The 23,647-nt window shown below is 36.4% G+C and overlaps 2 protein-coding genes across 3 annotated transcripts in view; one reads left to right on the top strand and one right to left on the bottom strand.

The window, feature by feature from the left end:
• Positions 1 to 16,619, bottom strand: part of MYEF2 (myelin expression factor 2) — a 51,459-nt gene extending 34,840 nt beyond the window's left edge. Inside the window, exons 1-2 of the mRNA XM_077764366.1 lie at positions 16,565 to 16,619; positions 13,024 to 13,207 (exon numbers count right to left, since the gene is read on the bottom strand). Coding sequence (XP_077620492.1) covers positions 13,024 to 13,207; positions 16,565 to 16,619 — 239 coding nt within the window. The remainder of the gene's footprint in view (positions 1 to 13,023; positions 13,208 to 16,564) is intronic.
• CTXN2 (cortexin 2) lies at positions 12,938 to 21,521 on the top strand. 2 transcript variants are annotated; one of them, XM_077764328.1, is made up of 3 exons: positions 12,938 to 13,080; positions 14,596 to 14,630; positions 20,725 to 21,521. In XM_077764328.1, exon 3 carries the CDS (start codon positions 20,782 to 20,784, stop codon positions 21,025 to 21,027), a length of 246 nt encoding a protein of 81 aa, XP_077620454.1. In that variant the 5' UTR covers positions 12,938 to 13,080; positions 14,596 to 14,630; positions 20,725 to 20,781; the 3' UTR covers positions 21,028 to 21,521. The 2 variants fall into 2 exon arrangements, with proteins under 2 accessions (XP_077620454.1, XP_077620455.1); XM_077764329.1 differs by lacking the exon at positions 14,596 to 14,630.
• Positions 21,522 to 23,647: the final 2,126 nt, after the last annotated feature.

Raw genomic sequence — 23,647 nt, 5'->3', positions numbered from 1 at the left:
AAAGAACTGACTTGACTGGAAGAATGACCCTTCTGCCCTCGCATTCTTTTTCTGCTGGCTTGAAATGAAGAAATGACGTCTGTAGCAACACCAACCATGTTTGACCATGAAGTGACCTTGTGATTGGAAACTAAGTGCTGAGGATGCTAGAATAGGAAAATAGACTAATAGACTAATCAGCTCATTATTAGAAAACCACAGTGACAACTCTCACATTCCTACTGCAAGATTTTTTTCCAAAGGAGGAAATAAATTTCTATCCTGATTAAATTGCTGCCAGTCGGTCTTTCTATGATATACAGCCTAATGTAATCCTGATGATCATTGTTCCCACTGAAATGATTGAGTTGCATTAATAGTTTCTTCCATACTGTGGTAACACAACACTACTTTTATAAAGTATTGTTTTTTTTTCCTGAAGACATCATTTACGTTGGCTTTTGTTTGCTCCTTTGCCTTATGGTTTAGAACACTGCAAGTTTCCTCCCTGATACTCATTCTCCCTTTTTCTCCTTACTGAGAGAACCACAATGTTGTGTAGAGTAGCAATGTGTCCAGCTAAAATATTGGGAGTGGCCATAGGACATAACTCTATCTATGAAGTTATAAAGAGAAATATGCTAGGGATTCTAGAGGGTCTTTCCTAATAAGGTCTTTGCCTTCTTTCTTTCCTGCGAAGGTAGAGGTTGGAGTATCCCTTTGGAAATCACGATTGGACAGGAATAAGGACAAAATCCACAGCTAAGGATGTCAGATCAGAAAACTAGGAACTGAACACTGATGACCTTACTGAGCCATTGTGAAACCCCCAGGCTGCCTACACCCAGATTTTTTATTTGGGGAGAAAAATAACTACCTTTGACTTAGCCGATGCCATTGGATTTCTGTTACCTCAGTTTCATGACACCAAACAGAATCCACAAATCCTACCCTTTTGCAAACTTTTTTTTTTTTAACAAAGGACACATCCTTCCTGATGGCTGCTTATTGAGTCTAGTTCATTGGAAACAATGGTTTTACAGTAGTGTACAAATGTGGTACCTTTTTTTCATGGTGTATTGCAGAATGGTGGGCTAGAGTGATTTCATGTCATTGTATTTCCACCCACAAACTGTTTAAACATGCTAAAAACATTAACCAATACCCAGCCAAGCACTGTAGATATTTCACGAAGGATTTAATGCACGAAGACTTAGAGGTTTACACAATAATGAGGGCTGGGGGAACTTGGAGCTATTGTTAGGGCTTGAAAAAAATCCTCTTAAATTTTATACCAGTGCCTCTCATTAGTAGAATTTGGTTAGAATACTGCTGGCAACAGATTCTGAGAAATATCTCATACAGGAGGAATATAGAAGTGTGAGGATGGTGCTGAGTATCAATAAATAATATTTGGCATAATGTCTAAGCCATTTGGCAAATAGAATGACTATATTCATTTGCTCATTCATCCATTCACTCACTGTATCTGTTACATTTAGGAATGTCTCTAACTCTAAATAAGGTTAAATATGTAAAAATACTTATATCAATGTTATCCTTTTGACTTCCTCAACAAAGCTCAATTGTGAGTTCTTTGAATTATCCTTCAGATTATTAAGGAAACTGCAATATATTATAACTGTCAAGATAAATGTTCTGATGGTCCAAGTCATTGAGGAAATATAGGCTTATATAGGTGTCCATTTACTTTCAACCTCGATTTCTACATTTAGGCTCCTAATATTTCTGGAAACTAATGTCAAAAATGTATCTGAAAAATCAGACCTTATTATTCCCAACTGTTTATTGCTTTAAAATTCATCTAAGAGCAGGGGTGCCTGGATGGCTCAGTTGGTTAAGCATCCAACTTTGATTCAGGTCATGGATCTTGCGGTCTGTGAGTTTGAGCCCCATGTCAGACACTGCTTTCAGCTCAGAGCCTGGAGCTTCCTTCAGATTCTGTGTCTCCCCCTCTCTCTGCCCTTCCCATGCTATGCTCTGTCTCTCTCTGTCACTCAAAAATGAATAAAAATGTTTAAAAATTTAAAAAATAATAATAAAATGAGATTCATCTAAGAGCAGTAAAATAAGAACTAGTATGTATAGAGAGGTTTTATGTAAAAAGTTACTAAATTAATCAGTCCTCAAAACATCAGGTTTATACTTTTTCCCTTAAAACCTTCCTACTTTAAAGTATTATTTTATGCAATAGTCACTAACTTCAATTTTACTGACTTTTAGGTAGTATTGAATAGAAAGCTCCTATGTGAACCTTTCTAATTATCTTCTGTAGTTGCCTAAAGTGACTTTGTATCTTACCAAACATTCTTTCAGATTAGTTTTGCTTAGAATATGAGCAGTGTGAGTTTTATTTGGCTAGCTTAGTTTTAGAAATCTGATATCAAGTGTTCAAGTGTTACTTCTCCAACAATGCACACATTTCTAGGGAAAAATAAAACAAAACAAAATAACTTTTGCTCTACAAAATTATCCCCTGAAAATAACTGGTCACTTTAAAAAGTGAAAAGACAGAGAGGCTCCTGGGTGGCTCAGTCGTTAAGTTTCCAGTGTCAGCTCAGGTCATGATCTCACAGTTTGTGAGCTCGAGCCCATGTCAGGCTCTGTGCTGACAGCTCAGAGCCTGGAGCCTGCTTTGGTATCTGTGTCTCCCTCTCTCTTTTTGCCCCTCCATCATTTGCACTCTGTTTCTCTCTCTCTCAAAAATAAATAAACATTTTAAAAAAGTGAAAAGACAGACTGGGACAAAATCTATGCAAAACCTACATCTGATAAAGGACATATGTCCAAAATATACAAAAGTCAATGATAAGAAAACAAACCACCCAAATGAAAAGCTAATAAAGTTCTGAACAGACACCTCACCAAAGAAGATATAAGATGGAAAATAAGCATATGATGTTCAGTATCTTATATCATTAGAGAATTGAAATTAAAACTTTGAGATACCATAACATAGCTATTAAAATGGCTAAAATCCAAGCCATTGGCAAATTCCAAATGTTGATGAAGAGCATGAAGCAACAAGAACTGTCATTCTCTGCTGGTGGGAAGGTAACGTGGTATACTCACTTTGAAGGACAATAAGAAAGCTAAACATAATCTTACCATTCAACCCAGCAATAGCACTCTTAGTTACATACGAAAATAATTTGAAAATTTATGTTCGTACAAAAGCTGGCACATGAGCATTTATAGCATTTTTATTCATAATTTTCAAAAGTTAGAAGAAACCAAGGTGTTCCTCAATAAGTTAATGGCTAGGGGCACCTGGGAGGCTCAGTCAGTTAAGCATCCGACTTCATCTCAGGTCATAATCTCATCATCCGTGAGTTCCAGCCACATGTTAGGCTCTGTTCTGACCGCTCAGAACCTGGAGCCTACTTCAGAACCTGTCTCCCACTCTCCCTCACTCACATACTGCCTCTTTCTGTCTCAAAAATAAATAAATATTTTAAAAAAGTGAATGGCTAAACTTTGGTATATCTATGCAGTGGAATGTCATTAAGCAATAAAAAGAAATGAACTATCAAGCCATGATAAGTCATATTGCTAAGGGCAAAAAGCTAGTCTGAAAAAGAAACAGAGTGTGTATGACTCCATATATACAATTCTGGAAAAGACAAAACTAAAGAAAAGTAAAAAGATCAATGGTTTCCAAGGGTAAATGATGCAGGGGAATAAGTAAGTATGGCACCAGATATTTAGAGAAGTAAAACTATTCTGTTATAATACCACGATGATGAGTATGTGACATTAAGCATTTGTCAAAGCCCACAGAACTGTTGAACAACACAAAGATGAACTCTAATGTAAACTATGAATTTTAGTTAATAATAATGTATCAATTACAATTACAATTACGATTACAATTACGATTACAAATACAGGAGCGCCTGGGTGGCTCAGTTGATTGATTAAGTGTCTGACTTTGGCTCAGGTCATGATCTCCTGGTTTGTGAGTTTGAGCCCCACATCAGGCTCTGTGGGGGAAGCTCAGAGCCTGGAGCCTGTTTCAAGTTCTGTGTCTCCTCTCTTTCTGCTCTGCCCCTGCTCACTCTCTCTCTCTCATAAGTAAATAAACATTTAAAAAAATTACAACTACTATCAACAATTACAATTGTTCACCAATTGTAACAAATGCATCACACTAATGCAATGTGTTAATAATAGATAAAACTATGGGGAAAGGGGGAAGGAGGTATATGGTATCTTTCTGTACTTTCTGGTCAATTTTTCTGTAATCCTAAAACTGCTCTAAAAAAACGCCCACTCAATTAAAAAGGTTAATGATAATATTCAGGAGAAAAAATCATGCAGGGTTGGGGGAGACTGGGAAACAACGTAAATCCCATGTAACTTCACAACCAGAGCACCACAAAAACACTTACAATGAAAATACTAGCACAGTTAACAATACAAGTTAAAAATGTACAATGTATACAGGCTTACCTCAAGAAGCCAGAAAAGTCTCTAATATACAACCTAACCTTATATCTAAAGTGGTTAGAAAAGAAACAGCAAATAAAGCCTAAAGCCAGCAGAAGAAGAGAAATAATAAAGATTAGAGCAGAAATAAACAATACAGAAACAAAAAAACAGTAGAACAGACCAATGAAACTAAGAGCTAGTTCTTTGAACGAATTAATAAAAATGATGAACTGGGGTGCCTGGTTGGCTTACTCAGTTAAGTATCCACTTCTGCTCAGGTTATGATCTCACAGTTCTTGGCTCAAGTCCTGCATTTGACTCTGTGCTGACAGCTTGGAGCCTGCTTCATAGCCTGTGTCTTCCTCTCTCTCTCTCTGCCCCTGCCCCACTCTGCCTTTCTCTCTCTCTCTCTCTCTCTCTCTCACACAGAAAAAAATAAATAAACAAACATAAAAATAATAAAAAAATAAAAATGATAACCCTGTAGCCATACTTATCAAAAAGAAAAGAAAAAATACCCAAACAAATAAAATCGCAATTGAAAGAGGAGAAATCACAACCAACACCACAGAAATACAAATAATTATAAGAGAATATTATGAAAAGTTATATGTCAGCAAACTGGGCAATCTGAAAGAAATTGACAAATTTCTAGAAACATATAAATACATACAAAACTAAAACAGGAAGAAATAGAAAATTTGAACAGACCCATAACCAGCAAAAAAAAAAAAAAAAAAAAAATTGAATCAGTAATCAAAAACTTCCCAACAAACAAAAGTCCAGGGCCAGATGGCTTCCCAGGGGAATTCTACCAGAAAATTAAAGAAAAGTTAATACTTATTCTTCTCAAACTGTTCCAAAAAACAAAAATGGAAGAAAAACTTCCAAACTTCAATGAGGCCAGCATAACCTTGGTTCTAAAACCAGAAAAGGACCTCACTAAAAAGGACAATTACAGATCAGTCTCCCTGATGAACATGGATACAAAAATTCTCTAAAAGATACTCACAAATTGAATCCAACAGTGTATTCAAAGAAGTATTCACCACAATCAAGTGGGATTTATTCCTGGGCTGCAGAGGTGGTTCAATATTTGCAAATCAATCAACATTAATTAATTAATCAATATACAACATTAATAAAAGAAAGGATAAGAACCATATAATCCTCTTAGTAGATGCAGAAAAAGTATTTGGCAAAATATGGCATCCATTCTTGATAAAAACCTTCAACCAAGTAGGGATAGATGGAACATACCTCAACATCCTAAAGGCCACATACAAAAGACCCACAGCTAATATCATCCTCAATGGAGAGAAACTTAGACCTTTTCCTCTATAGTCAAGAACAAGACAATGATGTCTACTCTTATCAATACTATTTAACAGAGTACAGGAAGTCAGCCTCAGCTATCAAACAAAAAGAAATAAAAAGCATCCAAATTGGTGGGAAGAAGTCAAACTTTCACCATTTGCAGATGACATGATACTCTATGTAGAAAGCCCAAAAGACTCCACCAAAAAATTGCCAGACCTAACCATGAATTAGGCAAAGAAGTAATCATGAATTTAGCAATGTAACAGTATATAAAGTCAATGTACAGAAATCCTGTTGCATTTCTATACACCAATAATGAAGAGGCAGATAAAGAAATGAAGGAATCTATACCATTTACAATTGCATCAAAAAAAAAAAAAAACATAAGATAACTAGGAATAAACCTAACCAAAGGGGTAAAATGTCTGCACTCTGAAAACTATAGAACACTTATAAAAGAAATTGAAGAGAACACAAAGAAATGGAAAAAACATTCCATACTCATGGACTGGAAGAACAAACATTGTTAAAATGTCTATTCTGCCCAAAGCAATCTACACATTCAATGCAATCCCTGTCAAAAAACCATGAGCATTTTTCACAGAGCTACAACAAATAATCCTAAAATTTGTATGGAACCATAAAAGACCCCACATAGCCAAAGCAATCCTGAAAAAGAAAAGCAAAGCTGAAGGCATCATGATTCCAGACTTCAAGCTGTATTACAAAGCTGTTGTCATCAAGACAGTACGGTACTTGCACAAAAACAGACACAAAGGTCAATGGAACCAAATAGAAAACCCAGAAATGGACCCACAACTATATGGTCAATTAATCTTCAACTAAGCAGGAAAGAAAAGCCAATGGAAAAAAGATAGTCTCTTCAACAAATGGTATAGAAAAGTATAAGGAAAGGTTGAATTATGAAAACAGGGACAAATGCACAAATATCAGGAAGAACTGTTAGTATGCATTTTCAAGACAGAGCATGTGGCTAAACTGAGCCAAGAGGAAGCAGGCGTGAATCGGCGTGTGGGAGGAACTGCTTTCCTCCATAGTTTACTGCATTCAGCTATGTTAGTGTGGACTTTGAGTTAAACTGCTTTCACTTGGTAGTGAAAAGGAAAACTGTGTAGAAACTGATTGATTTCCACATTCTATTGACACACTTATTTGTCAATTATGTATTAATTGGTTCATATTAGAGAAACATCAACTGCAGCAAAATGAACTGCTTTTGTTTCTTTGTTTCCTTAACCCAATAAAATAACTTAAACCAATTAAATATATTATACCATGGTTATGGCTCCCATATTCGTGCAGATTGTGCCCAAGGTATCCTACTATACTCATTAGCTTCAAGAGTAAATATAGTAGAGGGCTTAAAGGACACTTGAAATGAAACAATTTAAGGCTTATGGGCAGTAAATTAAAGCCATTTAAATGAAACTTCATTTAAATAGATCACGCTGAACTAAAACATTTAGTGCATTTTTTTCTTTGCAGAAAAATTTACCATCAAAACATAACATCTCATTTTCAATGGTACTCATCAAACAGAGCAACATTAGATCATTATCACACTGAAGTGTCATCATGCTCAATTCATTTATGAGTCCACTCACTTTAGATAATTTCTTCACTGTTGACAAAAATCCCATAGTCATTTTCTAATCAAATCTAATCGTCCTATTACTGTACTGTCTAATCCTATTTCAGTGTATTCAGTATTGGTATTCTCCAGATATCAGATGGTAAAATGACCTAGAGGAAGAGCTCCAAGAAAAGAAAATAGAAAGCTAGCGACACCTGGGTGGCTCACTTGGTTAAGCGTCCGACTTCGGCTCGGGTCATGATCTCCCGGTTTGTAGGTTCGAACCTGGCATCGGGTTCTGTGCAGGCAGCTCAGAGCCTGGAGCCTGTTTCAGATTCTTTGTCTCCCTCTCTCTCTGCCCCACCACCACTCATGCTCTGTCTCTCTCTGTTTCAAAAATAAACAAAAACTATAAAAATTAAAAAAAAAGAAAACTAATAGAGTGGTTAAAAAAAACACAGCACTGTAAACCAGTCAATACTTAGTACAAAACTGAGAACAAGACGATGGACCATTCGTTTATAGCTGAAAATTTTAAATTGTTCCTTGGATTATGTGGGACTAATAAAAATGGACTAATAAAAAAGGGCCTGTGAATGCTCTGGGTTATGAGCAGAATTATCTGCGTATATGTATTTTAAGTAGAAGGCATATATTTCTTATTGTAATCTCAATCAATCTTAACCCTCCAAAAAAATTAAAACTACTCATACAGAAAAAAAGCGTGGGTAGCTTAAAAAATAACACTCAGGATAGGTAGGAATGTATTTCTTTTTTTAATGCTTTATTTCTGAGAGAGAGAGAGAGAGCGTGAGTAGGGGAGGGTCAGAGAGAGAGGGAGACACAGAATCTGAAGCAATCTCCAGGCTCTGAGCTGTCAGTACAGACCCCGATACAAGGCTGGAACTCACAGAGCACAAGATCATGACCTGAGACGAAGTCGGATGCTTAACCAACTGAGCCACCCAGGCATCCAGGTAGGAATGTATTTCTTAAAGAAAAACAGGTGACTTTTTGATATAGCAAATTATCTAAAGCATCTAAAGCAAAATAGGATTTGGGTTAAAATTTTAATATCTATAACAAAAATAATTTATATTTGTCTTTAATACATTTTTTAGAGTTCTGCATTCGAAAGTTGTAGTGTCCAATATTAGAATAAGTAACAATACTTTGAATAAAAAGACCCAGCTACATTAAGACAGTTTAGCTTAGAAAGAAAAATCAAACATCAGCCAGGTAAGACAGCTTTCCAAGAAAAGCTGAAGGTGACATGTTGGCCTAATAAATTCAAGAGATGATCCAACCATAGAAAGCCTGAGCACAAGAAGACAACTAGAGCCAGGGTGGAAATAATCCATAGTAAGAATAATTTTGCTCTGAAAAGAATCCTGAGCTGGCTTATTAGAAGAAATTCTTGCTTTTAGCTCCTTTGTGACATGACACCCTCATTGTAAAGTATATTCATTAGAATGGGGCTGTCATGTTCTGTAAATTTCTATAGTTCTATAATGTTTTCAAACAAGTTAGATAATCAACACATCTGCTCTCTGACATAAAAAAAAAAAGTCCTAGTCATATAAAGGACACTATGTATGATATAGAAGAAGAAACAGAAACAAAGTATTTCAGAACAAAGCTGATCTGTAGTTATATAAATTAAAATTTTCTTCTGCTAGCTTAACCTTTAGTACTGAGTCATAAAAAATTATATTTTATCTTCATAGCTAACTACATGATTGTTGTTTCTATAGTTTAGTATCTTATTAAAAACAAATTTAGGGGCACCTGGGTGGCTCAGGTGGTTAAGTCTCCAACTTTGGCTCAGATAATGATCTCATGGTTTGTGAGTTCAAGACTTGGGCTCTATGCTAACAGCTCAGAGTCTGGAGCCTGTTTCCTCCCTCCCCCCTTGCAGCCCCTCCCCCACTCGCACTTTGTCTCTCTCTCAAAAATAAACATTAAAAAAGTATTTTAAAAAACAACAAATTTATAGAATAACCATATATCCCTAAACGGTAACTCAGTCGTTTCTCGGCCTTTTGGCTAAGATCAAGTGTCTAAAAGGTACTCAATATTTGGGGCCAAAACATAGAAAAATAANCCCACAAACCACGAGATCATGACCTAAGCGAAAGTCGGACGCTCAACCGACTAAGCCACCCAGGCGCCCCTACTTATTTTTTTTAATGTTTTATTTATTTTTGAGATAGAGACAGCGTGAGCAGGGGAGGGTCAGAGAGAGAGGGAAACACGGAATCTGAAACAGGCTCCAGGCTCTGAGCTATTCGTCAGCACAGAGCCCGACGCGAGGCTCGAACCCACGAACCGTGAGATCATGACCTAAGCTGAAGTCGGAGGCTTAACCGACTGAGCCACCCAGGCGCCCTATTTACTTATTTTTAATTTCTTTACTTCATGTCTGATTTTGTGAAGACATTTATATGTGGACACACATTACAACAGGAAATTAAAAGAAAATAACATACCAATACCTGAGAAAAGAAAATTGCAGTAGTCAAGACAGTAGAGAAAGAACACAAATATAAAGGCCTTAACATTTTACAGGTACCAATTTTTAGTTGTTTATTTGACTTTGACATCCCTTGTGACTAAAGAAAAGGTAAATGGGATCACTTACATGATATACAATCTGTATAAGAGGATAATATACTACTTATCTTGGGATGGTTTAAGTGAAGAGGAAAAGTATGAGAGTTCAGTTCGTGAGATTGGCATTAAAAGAAATGTTCTTAGAGAGAACCTATATAAGGAATAACAAGCGATGTGTTGGCAAGTCCAAGGCTTTATTAGCAACCCTATAGTACACAGAGAACAGAGCATATAAACTGAAGACTGTTTTATACAGAATATTTGCATGTAAGCTGAAAGTGTAGTGTCAAAGCATAGTAAATGCAATTCTGCTTGGGGAAGGTCTAAACAATGCCACCCACATATTTACCTTTCTAATAATTCAGATTGCTTTGAAAATAAATCATAGACTATCCAGAAGCATGGATTAACCATGTGCTCTTTAGAAAAGAATTCATGTGTTTCATATCTTTCAATAATTTTTTAAAATAAAAATTGAGCAGCAGGCAAATGCTGCAAGGACCCAAAATGCAGATGTTCTGGGCTTTATCTCTTTTGCTATTCTTTATCATTTCCTTGGCAATGGAGAATAAAATATATATTATTAATCTCTGTGCTTCTATAAAACTTGATGAAACTTGCCATGTTGTTTTGCAATGTATCTCATCAAGCTCAGAGACCAAAGACCATCTGTCTTTGTATCTCAGCATCTTGCAAAGAAAGTAGAACATAATAGATATTTAATTCATTATGCTTTTCCTGAATGAGCCACTTTGCAGAGTTTCCAGAACATCACCACCATTCATATAGCTTGAAAAAGCTCAAGATCATGCAGTAATACACACCAAGAAACCTAATATATAGTCAAAACTTTCCTTTGGCATCAATTCAAAGGCATTAACCATCCAGAGGCATCTTCAAAATCTAGGTATATATGTGTCATGTCATGACACCACAGATCAGTATTTACTCAAATGATCTATGAGACAATGGCCCTATTCCACTGTTGTAACTGGGTAAGAATTAGGTATATAACATTCACATTGGTAAAATCAGTATCATGAGCATAAAATCATGACAACAGATCCTTGAACTGAGGCCCAAAGAAGCAGTAAAAACATCTTTCCATGAGCTTGGATTAGGTAATTGCAGGTTATACTGTAAATATATAGAGTGAAGTAAACATGGTATGTGTCCAGATAATGTCAAAATCAAGATCAAGTGATTAAATTTATAAACAGTTTGTATTATAGTTGTTAATATTGTGTAAACAAAATGTTAACTTCTGAACTTATGTGAATAGAATATTCTTACAGCAGTCTAGAAACATACATAGAACAACAGATGGAAGAAAACAACCTCCTTTCCCATACTCTATGAGTGACTGCATTACCAGAATACAGTATTTCTAGAACCTTGCTACTTGAAGTGTGGTTCCTGAACTAGCAACATCTGGCATCACCTGGGATATTGTTAGAAATGCAAAATCTGAGACCCAAACTCACACTTACTGAATGAAAACCTGCATTTTAGCAAGATCCTGAGATGATTCATATGCATATTAAATTTCAAGATGCCCTGTTCTGGCATAGTACCAAAATAAAATGTGGCCCTCAGCAAGCTCTTAAAAAAAGTCAGTAAAACCATGGTTAGGAATATGTCACTGGAAGAACTTTTTCCACTCTCCTTATTAGTGGGCAGTTAGTTCACCCATATTGTAGGGTGTTTAATGATTTTAAATAAAAAAGAATAAAATTTTTTGAGTATGGTCTTATGTGAACTTCAAGTTATACATTGCCCATTTTTTATGAGACCATGAAATTTCTTAAATACGTAAATATTCTGAATGACCATTACATTGTCTTCACTTTATTATTGAATTCTAACACACCTTTACATGATGTGTTTTCAGTATTTTTTACATGACAATGACCCAATTCTGCACTTACATTTCCCCCCATGGCTGACAATTTAATAATTTACAAGGTCAATAATTAAGTTTTCAGAGAATCTACAAGTGTTTGCAAATTGAAGGTTCTGGACATAGTATCCAAACATGAATAGAATTAGAGCCTTATAACTGAGTTGGACAATACCCCTAAGTAAAGATGAGGGGAAAGGTTTTATTGTTGTTGTTTTTCCTTTGTTAGTCTGGCTTTGCTTTCAATGAGGTTTAGGTTTAGATTCTACGTATTTAACACTGTTTAGGAAACGTGCCTTGCAACTACATATGGGCTTTAATGGAGTATTCTTTCTTGGTGTGAGCATTCCACCTACCTCCTAGGTAGGTCTTACTACGCAATTTTTCAGCACTACGGACAGCGCCTAGACTCCTATCCTAAAATGCGGGGGTGACGCGGCTGGGTTGGTGGGGATCTTGCCGGGAAGGATCCGGTTGGGCTTGCGTAGAAAAGAAAAGGTGGAGAGTAGGAGAAAACAACTCCAAATGACGCATGCAGTCCGCAGTTAAACCAATACACTTTCATTCTCGCCTTCTCTAAACGGATGAGAAGAAAGAAGAATTTAGCGTCTACTCCCTGACTGATACTGCGGTCAACGATCACAACAAAATGCCCGCGGCACAGATGCTGACACAGAAAAGAGGAAAATAGGATTTTAAGGATAAATTAATTAACCCCCCCCACTGCCTTAGGAATTCAAATTGGCGATGAACTACGATTGCTAACCTGCAGTGTGATATGAGTGAAAATGAGCATTTTTTAAAAATTTTTTTAGCAAAACTGAAAATAGAGCCTGTTGCTGCGGTGGCCGATTCCCTTCCCCCTCTCATTTCCCAACTCTTCTCCGTCTCACAAACACACACGGTCAGACGCCTTCACATATACGTGCGCGCGCGCCAATATTTACACCCTGCCACATCGAATACATCAGGTGCATTTTCCTGCAAATACACTCGCGCGCGCACACGTACTTCGCGGGCGCCCACGTCCTCTATCTCTCACCGACAGATAGACATTTACACACGTAGGCCAGGAGAGCGCTAACCACGGTCCTGTGACTCCACGCAGGTTCCCAGGACACGCCTTTTACATTGTTACTGAACCGATCAGCGAACACAGACAAACCTGCCAACACTTAAGTCTACTGGCTGGATTTCATCTCCATGGCAACAAGCATGGAAGGTGAGACATCGCTGCCTGCGAAGTAACTTTCTCCCCCTACCCTCTGCATTAACTGACTGGGTTCCAGTGCGGGTCCTGATGAGAAGAATGTCCTCAATCTCTTGTANTATTTCTGCTTCCTGTCCTGCTGCCAAAAATAAAATAAAATTAAATAAATAAATAAATAAATAAATAAAATGTGTGTGTGCAGTTAGCTTGCTGATGCTATGCTTCTTTAGTTTAATATGTCCAAAGAGAACTGGGGACAAACAAGGTGGAATGATAATGACAGTCTAGGTTTCTCTAGTGAGACATTTTGAAAATTTTCAGACCAGATTTCCAGTGCTTTGAATAGATCGAATGTCAGAGTCCTTGGGGAGCTATGCGAAGATTCTCTTAAGAGGGAAGTTCTCTTAAGGTTGAAATCTGAAAGATTGGGGGGCGGGGTGCAATTCTGGCAGATGCCAAGGTTTTGGATCTCTGGGAAGGCCTGAAATGTTTGCACTTCATCATGATGAAGATATCTGGGTTTGCAATTTAAGGTTTTCCTTTAATTCCAACACATTCTATTCCTAAGCTCTGTGCAGTAGACTGAACCAACGCTTCTTTTCCCTGTTTACTTTGAATGGGATTTAATAATCTTAATGTAGGGTGGGGGATGTGTCTATGTGTATATGGGAGGATTCATTATTTTTTAAGGCTGATATTTCTTATAGTTCTCATTTCATGAATTCATGAATATCCATATTATGAGCATTAAGGTTACTATATCTGATAACCAGTATCAAAATACTTTTTTACCAAGAACACCGTATTCCACTATAATAGTTGTTATTTCAGATATACTATTGGACTGTCATTAATAGATAAATAAACCAAAGGAAAAAACCTGTTGATTAAAATAAAATACTGGAGGTTCTTTTTATAATGGGCATTTACTTTTCAATATTGGTTTCTGTAGTTGCACATTGTTGCATGCAAACTACATGTTTCTATAAAATGAAATTTTATCTTTTAATCAGTTAACTTATTCATAGAAGAAAACAGCCACACAGCATTCACATGTATGAAAGGCTATATATATATATATATACACATATGTATATATATATATACTTTAGGTAGAAAAATGCTGTTTGCTTGACTACTCACAATGGTATGATTTGTATGGCTGACAAAGAAAGACGTTGTTTATTGGTTACTAACTACAAAGCCATTGAATGAGATTTTGGCCTTTTGGTTTACCAGTATACTGTTGGCCTGTTCTTATGACTCATCAGGACTTAGAAATCCCAGTTCCTGACAACTGCCATGAAGGAAATGATGCACTTTCAGCTAAATTGCTCATTTCTAAGGTACCTAAGTATTGATATTTTTACCCATATTTTATGGTGTAGGCTATTTAAAATGACTCTTACCACATGATTTTACATCTACCCTTTTTTTGAAAATTTATCTCTTTTTTCTCAACAGGGTTTATTTATCATGGTTTTGTAACCTCATGGTCTAAATGTCTCTCATTTTTCTATTTCCCAGTAAACAAGATATTAAGATGATGTTTTCCCTCTGAGGTAGGCATTGAAATGTCTGTTTTACAGAACATACTGATTTGTTTTGCTTTTCCATCTCTTCCATTGGCTAGAGAAAGTCAAAATGTATTTTTTATTCACATTTGTTGAGTTATTTTGGGTAGCTTATTAATTATGAAGAAATCAGTGTTGTAACTGGAGACTTCTATGTATTTTAACAATATTTTGTTACTAACAATACTTTTTAATCTAATTATGCTCCATATCAATAGAAAGGTGCAAAACTCATTGCACTTAGCAGTATATTCTCAAAAAATGTATGCTTGCTGTTGAAAGTGTACGTTATTCATTTCACAGAGCAAGTAAAATGGAAAGTTTGGGCAAATGTTTGAAAATTTTAGGCCTGAAAATACTGGTATATCAGTTGCTGCACATATGGCTTAAATTACCAAGAGCATCTATTTGCTGAACATATTGTTAGACAATTGTTTACGTTTTTACTAATTTGCTTGTCTGAACACAGCCTACAGCAACGGTCAGGTTTTCTTTTCAAGCTTAAAATATTATCCTTTTAGTTGTTTTTCTTGACTTGTATTTGTTTTTCATCTTTAGCATAAGGCAGAATTTTCAAATGAATATAAAAGTCCAAGTTCTTCTTTTTAAGATATTAATAAAACCTCTGTTCTTTATTACCCAATTTTGGGTTAAAAAATGGAAATTTCCTAGTCCTTTGAACCCTAAATATATTTACTTGGCTCTACTTTTAAAAGCTGAAGATACAATTATGTCCTTATTATTGGAAATAAGTAGTCTAATGATCTAATCTTCTGCACTTAAATATTTGTGCAAGTAAAACTTCCTTTTTGTCAAGTGTCTTTTACCATTGGATTTCATTTATTCATTTCCCATCACTCCAAAACCCTCTTCAATTATTGTCCCTCCTGGACATTCAACTGAAGCTTTAAAATTGATGAAAAAATTCTGAATGCCAACCCCAAGGTCCTGCTCTTCAGCACTTGTTTCCATCACCACTGCAGAATTCAACACTCTTTGCTAACACCTTCAGAAACTCTAGTTCCTTTGTTCCAAGTGACCTTCCTACTGCAGATTCACTTAGGACTCGTTCCTTATACAACTTCTACTGTGTACATATAAGGATGTATAAGTTATATATCCTCATACATTCCTTATACAACTCTGCTAGCAGATCCTTATTTCTTCTTGTAAGAGAGAGATTCTTTGAGGCTCATTGTTAGGCTTCTTTCATTTTCAATCCTTTTTTGTAACTGCAAAGAGAACCTTAATGGGATGACATCAAAATTGCTTTCTGGATTAATCCAGAACAAGTGATTCTGGCTTCCTACAGGATAACACTTCAAATATTAGAATGCACCTGTCATCTTCCTTGGTCTCCCCTTTCCTGCAAAATTCAGCAATTCTTTGCTTAAGTTTTGATCTGTAAATGCTTCTATGTATTAAACTCTCTGTGTCCTGGAGACATTCTTCCACACAGACTTTATTCGACAGTAATATCCTTAAGATATTTTCCCCACCAGGGTCATGCTGGTCAACATGAGCTGGACTAATTTATTTAAAACTGTTTATTGAGGGGCACCTGGGCAGCTCAGTCAGTTAAGAGTCAGACTCTTGATTTGGGCTCAGGTAATGATCTCATGGATTCTTGAGATAGAGCCCTTGTGTGAATCTGCGCTGACATGCAGAGCCTGCTTGGGATTCTCTCTGTCCACCTCTCTTTGCCCCTCCCCCATGAGTGTGCACATTTTCTCTCTCTCTCTCTCTCTCTCTCTCTCTGTGTCTCAAAATAAATAAAGTTAGAAAGAAACTGTCTATTGATGGATGTCTACTATGTGCCAGGTATAACCACCACAAATTCACTAAGACCAGAACTAAATCCTTTGTTTACTAAATTTACACTTTGCTTGCATTTTCTTTATTTTGGTTAATGAAAACATTACCTTTACACTTGTCCAGGCTTAAGAGAATGAAGTCATCTTTGATACCTCTCTCCATGGCCCACTACCTTCCATTATTTGCCAAAACTATCCCTGATATCTTTATAAACATCTTTCAAACCCATTTCCTCTCCCACACATCTACTTCGTAGTCCAAGCCCTCATTACTTCTCACCTGGAACATTTCTCTCCCACGATTCCCTCCCCCCCTGAAATCTATGTCTATTTTGTCTCATCATCAAGGCAGTCAGCCTTTAGGCAAATATATTGCAAACTCTTAGCCTGATAGTCAAGAGATTTCACATTCTGGCTCAACCTACGTTTCCAATGTTTTGTTTCCCATACTCCTCTCTGCTTGTGTCAAATTGCTCTGAACAAAATGACCCTCTGGACAAATTCAGCACTTTTCTGCCTTCATATTTATCGTCATGCTGTTTCTTTCCTTACATATCTAAATCTTCGGTCTTTATTCAAGACTCATCTCAAATACAATGTTTTACAAGAAAGCTTTCCTGATCCCTAAATGGGTGAAATTTCTAGTCTCTCTTAATTTGTTGATTTTTGAATCTTTTTTTTCATCAATATATTTAAGATAATACAACTAACCCCGTATGATTATTATGGGATTAAATAGAATAACATATGTAAAGCAGTGTTTGGTATACAGTGTATGTCAAATACAAGCTTGCTCCTCCTTCCCTTTTATGGCCTTTGTAGAAGCCTATACCGTTTTCTTGCTGTTTGTGCATGGATCCTCTCCATTACAGGCTAGAATCACTTTGAGTACAAATTGTGTGAATCTTCCCGGGAATGTTCTTATTAGTCAATCTGATAAAAACAAACAGAAACACCGAACTCTGAATGAGCTGCTGAATTTTGATATTTATCTTTGAGGCCAATTTTTAAAATCAAATACAAGTGTTTTTTTAATTCATTTCATTTTAACTAAATGTTAAATGTGTTTAAAATATGTTTTCTGGATATTTAAAATTAGATTTTTAGAAGCCATAACTTTATTCTTAAAAATTACATTTTTCAATAAATCTTCTTTGATTCAATTAAAAATATTTATTGGACCTACAATATTCTGGGAACCGTAACCAGTACTTGAGAAGTAGAGATTTTTCTTTTAAAAATAAAGTAACTCAATTCACAGATTGTTTAGGACTCTGAACAAAGCATTATCTGGTATGTTAGATGATTGTAATATAAAATACAAAGGATTTTGTATCTCTAACTAGGAAGATACCATGTTTTAATTTAATAATGACAAATGAATTGAGTGCTTTATTGCTACAACTAGTAAATGCCTCTTTTTGTTTGTCTGTTTGTTTGGTCAGTCAATGAGTTTTAATAAGAATAACAGAGTCTAGTGGATTAATCATTAAGAGCCAACTGACTTAACTCTTCTAATGATCAGCTATGATCCTGTGTCTCTTTCTTCATTATGAGTTTTTAAAATATGTAAATAAAGTTAACTAATATCATAATTATACGTAGTTTAGGTTATTTCTACATAATGGCAAAATGAACTCGGCAAAAAAATGTACAGATTATGAAAACTACCCAGATGTTTTAACTTCTGTGCTACCGATTGTTACAAGTTTGATTCCTCAGAAACCATATTCTGAGACAGAATTTAGTGTGGTTGTTTGTTAAGTAGCGCCCTGGGGCTCAACGCCCAAGGAAGAGTGAGAAAGTAGGCAGGAGTGGGCACAAGTTGAGCTGTGATGACCAGTGACAGTCTTGGTTTACTCCATAAACAACTCTAGAGCTAGAGTGATTTTTTTAGAATTCTGCTCCCTGTGTAAAGATGATCAGGCATTTTGCTCTCACATTAATCAGTCATTAAAAATGGTCTGCCTTATCAGTTGGGACTCCTGGGTGGCTTAGTCGGTTACACCTCCAACTTCAGGTCAGGTCATGAACTCCGGGTTCCTGGCACAGAGCCCCACGTTGGGCTCTGTGCTGACAGCTCAGAGCTTGGAGCCTGCTTCAGATTCTGTGCCTCCCTCTCTCTCTCTCTCTCTCTGCCCCTCCCCCACTCATGTTCTCTCTCTCTCTCTCTCTCTCTCTCTCTCTCTTTCTCTGTCTCAAACATAAAATAAAAATATTTTTAAAAAATCTTTAAAAAATGGTCTGCCTTAGGTATTGAAGTGATCTTGGATGAGGCAGCTCAGCTGAAAGGAGCTACAGCAGAAGACTATCTGGTGGCAATACTCCCAGCTTTTGGGCAATAAATCCGTCATTGAAGGGAGCCTGTTGTACACACCACAGTGTCCACCAGTAAACCAAGTTTATTGCTTCCTCTTACACACATGCCCTCTGAAATATTCAAGTGATATAGCCTAGCAAAGTCATGGCTTTAGTGAAGAAAGAATTCAGACTTGTTAATTGGCTGAATCAGTCTGTTACACGACAAATATTTGGTTTAGCATCTCCATATAGAAACATACTGCTTTTCAGTATCTCCACTTATTAAGCAAATGAACCAGAGGATGTATGGATCTCAGGAAAAGACCTTTAACTGACAAAAGCAAGAAAAGTAGAGATTTCATCAGAAAAAAGTTCTAGTTAAGTCCCAGGGTCATTAGATATTCAGTCTGGTCTCATGTCTCCTACAAGATAAAGAGTAGATACAAGAGCTCAATCAGTAAAATCACTCTGAGCCACTTAAGTGATACTAAATTAAAAAAAAAAATAGAGTATAGTCTATACCAATATGTATTAGGGCAGAAAAAATGATTTGATGGAAAGAAGTTTAACAGAGAAGTTGGAAACAATATTTTTCCTTTTATTAAACAAAAAGTCAAATAACAGCATACCCCCAAATATATTAAGTATTCCTGACCCCTAACGTTTGAAGATGAAGATAAAGCTGTTTTGTAATCCAAATCATAATAAAAAGAATATCATTAAATATTAACTGGTTTATTCATTGATGGATAACTTTGAAAGCTACAAGTTTTGTTCTCTTTAATTACTTTTCTTTATTCCTTACCTCCCATCCCTGTTCTGTCTCAGTGGTTTTCTGAAAATTGAATACAAAAAAATCCGAAGAGTCAGTCATTTTAATAAATAAGTCTTAAAAATTATTAGAAAAGCAACAATAAAAATGCAAACACTAATAATCTATTATTCTCAGTTATTGGATTGCAAGCTATTTGATGACAGTCCTCTCAAAAAGGGTGGCTATGGGTTAGTAACCTTTGATCTAAGTAACTCATCTTCATTTTAATTAATTAATTTAATTAACACTAACACATCAAATGGGAAAATCTATTTTGCTTCAATCCAACACATACTTTCTTAAGACTTTTGCTATAGTTTTAAAATCTCAGTAGAGTACGAGCTTAGGAGTAGGATTCTGGTTGGGAAGAGAACTGAGGAGCTCATCGTGAGGCTGAGTGTTTATAGAAAACATGCTGTTTAACTCAGATTTTATGTCCATTTAGGGTGTTCTGAAAGCTAAAGGGGATGGTGGGGCCATGGCTAAGGATAACCACAGCTACTGCTGCCTACTACTTGCAGGATGCTCGGTTGGGTACTGCTCTTACTAAAATAATTTTTAAAACACAATTTATCTCCTTAAGAAATTAGCATCTAGCATATGGAATGGTAGTGGGGAAGAAAACACAAAATCATACATCTAAAAGTGAAGGGAATGAAAAGAGAGAAGACTTTATACCTATTTAAAAGGATCAGAATCTGTATCAGACAAAGTGGCACTGGAGATAGACCTTAGAACCTGGACCTTAGACAGCTTCACCAGCTTACATGCTAGGATTATTTATGGTGTCTACACCTGCAAAAATGAAGTAAAAATTAGATAACAGTTCAGTTCGAAGAATCAGTGACTTAACCATCTCACAATGAATCAAAAGCTTCTAGGGTTAATTATTTGAATATTCACTCTCATATCTGATTTTATATTTAGTGCATGTAGGTACAGTTTCATGTGTCCACAGAGGGAATTCAGTAATTACTACAATAGAAATAGCATCTCCAATGCTAATTTGATCCTGATCCATATCTGATGATGTTTTCATACATCTTTTGTGAGTTAAGTCAAGAGCGTTTGAAAACTGCCAGACTTTATAAAATAATTATCTGCTCAATACCATATATGAGTAACACTAAACTGAGTCCAATTTTGTATCTAGGCCGAGAGGTGACTCCAGCAGGAATTCTGAAGAGCCATAATGATGTGACAGTGAATAATGAGTAGTACCTACTGTGGCAACTCTTCAGCTAAGATGAGTGTCAACGAAGTATCAGCTTTTTCATTGACTCTGGAGCAAAAAACTGGCTTTGCTTTTGTTGGGATTTTGTGCATCTTCTTGGGACTTCTTATTATTAGATGCTTCAAAATCCTTTTAGATCCGTACAGTAGCATGCCTTCCTCTACATGGGAAGATGAAGTTGAAGAATTTGATAAAGGGACCTTCGAATATGCACTCGCGTGAGAGTTCCACCTTTACGGTTTTTAGGGTTATGCCACTGAGACCCATGGAAGATATCATTGTAATCTCCTCAAGCATGCTGGAAGAGGCTCATTTCATTCACTAATTCAATAAACATGTGTGGCTGGCCAAGTCATCTAATCTCTATGGACTTCAGTGAGGAAGTTAACCAGAGGATTTTTAGAGTTCCTTTCAATTCTGGTGCCCTGTGAACTCTGTGAACATATCTGGAAACCCAGAGATCTGAAATGAATGAGGATTTAAGATGTCATGAAAAGTTTTTCAGCTTAGGAGTCTAAATTCTGTGATTTGAATTCTAATGTTGACTTAGCCAAGACTCTTTATGCCTAGAAAGTTGTCTAAGGGGAACCTTTCCACATCTGTAAAAACAAGGATAAAGAAACCTATCCTGCATATCTTTCAGGAATGTTGAGAGGACCGAGTGATGTATAATGAATGTGAAAGCAATTTGAAAACCATAAAACATTGTGGAAACATACCTTGCAATCATTATTCATTATCCTCATTGGTAATAGTGATAGGGATTCTCAAACCTAAAGAAGCAATGGCTTAGTGTAAGTTATTCCCTAATCAATCTTCACCGTCTTCATTTGACAAATGAAAAGATAGGATTATATTATTATGAAATTCTTAACAGCTACAAAATTTTAACTCCTTACGATTACCGAATGGAGAAATATAGTAGGAGGTAAATACATACAAAACTATTCTTGTCACTTGAGAACACAGAACTGCCAAACACACAGAAAAAAGAATGACTAATATTTACTAACAGCGCTAAATTGGGTGCTTTCTATTTATTAGGTGATTAGATCCCCTTATGAATCCTTTGAGTTCAACACTACTATTTCCATTTTATTATCTCAGGGTCACAGATGAGGAACTGAAGCTGAGAGAGATTAAGTAACTTCCCAGGTCCATCAAGCTAGAGAGTGGTTGTGTTAGGAATTGAACATAGGCAGTCTAATGTCACAGTCATTATTTGTAAACATCATGCTGTACTCCCAGGCACTATCCTCAACATTTCTGTATATCTTAGAAATATGGTTACTGCTCAGGTCACTAAAACCAGTTGTCTCAGTTATGGTTCCCTGATACTTTCCATCTCCTACTAGACTTAGAACACTTTTGTGTTGCCTGTTGATCTTCTGGACCAACCCCACACCTCAAGGAGGCTCTTTGAACCTCAGTAGGTATAGGAGTGTTGGCCTCGGACAACTTGTAGCCAGTTAGTAGTTTGGTCCAAGAACACCTCATTGAGCCAAGCCAGCTGAACACATTGAAAGTTGTATATGCCCAGGACACTAAGCACCTCCTTTGTGAACCAGGCTTTTAAAGTACTTGCTAAAATATATAGCCAAGTACCAGATCCACCATTTGTCTTCCAGGGAAGACACCCAACAAGACCCTCCATTTTGGTGACTAACATAACAAAACCAGATTTTTATTTCTAAAAGAAGGAAGACCCTAAAACCCAAAATACAAGAAAATTTATGAAGTATGAGTATTATTTCTGGAATTTCAACACTCACAAGCTTTTCATATATCATCATCTCCATCATAGTATTATTTTCAATCCCACTAAACAGAAATTCTTTTAACCAAAAGTGTATTTATCCATGGCATTTATTCATGATCTAGGGTTTATCTTGGACTTTTTGGAGGGAGGGGTGGGGAAAGAGTGGTCAGTGTCTGTATTTTCAGAGCCAGAAACAACATAAAAAATATGAAGGATGGTTATAATATGGATACATCATTGAATCTTCATGAAATGCTAATTCTTCTAGGAAAGTCCAATGTCATAGTCAGATCATCCTCTAGCTTCCCCTTTCCTAGAGCCCCATCAGGGAAGACAAGAGAAAAAATTGAGGAGCGTATCTCCAAACAGTTTCCTCCTGTTACCTTGCCCCTATGGCTGAAAGGCCTAAATTGAGTTTACTTTTCAAGGTTGGCTTTATGGATGGTGTAATTTCATCCCTATCCCCCAAACCATCTCCCATCTGCTCCAGAACATCTGAATCCCCTAATAGAGAACAAAGACTTTCATTTCACAGGTAAGATAAAAGGTTTAGAATGAAAATGTCTGGTTGATGTAAGACCAAAACTAAAACTTATTCACACACTGTAGTCAGACAGGCATACAGCAAGGAAAAAGGAAATTGACCACTTTCAGATGCATTCACAGTCTTTGGCAGAGAAAAAAGGTTAAGGAATAAATAGGTGGGCTCCTGAAAGAGGGATGGGGCTGAGGGAATGGTTGAAGGAAAAGGGGACTAGAGGTGGCAGAAATAATTGCAAGCTAATTCACAGCTTCCATCCAGGGCCAGTGAAAAGGACTTGTTTTGAGCCCCAGGCCCATCTTAGCTGTTCTAAATAACAGCAACACCCAAATGAATCTGAAATGAATCTGAATCCGAAGGGCATAATCCCATGCCTTCTGTGTGGGGAGTCAGAACTCTTTGTTCAACAGATAAATGCTTGCTAAGAGCAGAATGAGTTATTGGTACATAGTTGTAAGTAATTCTGTCTCTGTTTCTGAAACAGCCTCTGGCATTAGCCTGGCTGATTAGCATGACATTTACCTAAGAGCATCTAAGGAGTT

Source organism: Crocuta crocuta, unplaced genomic scaffold (assembly GCF_008692635.1).
Source record: "Crocuta crocuta isolate KB4526 unplaced genomic scaffold, BGI_CrCroc_1.0 scaffold102, whole genome shotgun sequence".
NCBI lineage: Eukaryota > Metazoa > Chordata > Mammalia > Carnivora > Hyaenidae > Crocuta > Crocuta crocuta.
Note: the sequence above shows the minus strand (reverse complement) of the source record. Positions and strands in the feature narration are given on the sequence as shown.

Excerpts from the sequence above, each read along its gene's own strand:
- CTXN2 (XM_077764329.1), top strand. The coding sequence starts at position 20,782 with ATGAGTAGTACCTACTGTGGCAACTCTTCAGCTAAGATGAGTGTCAAC.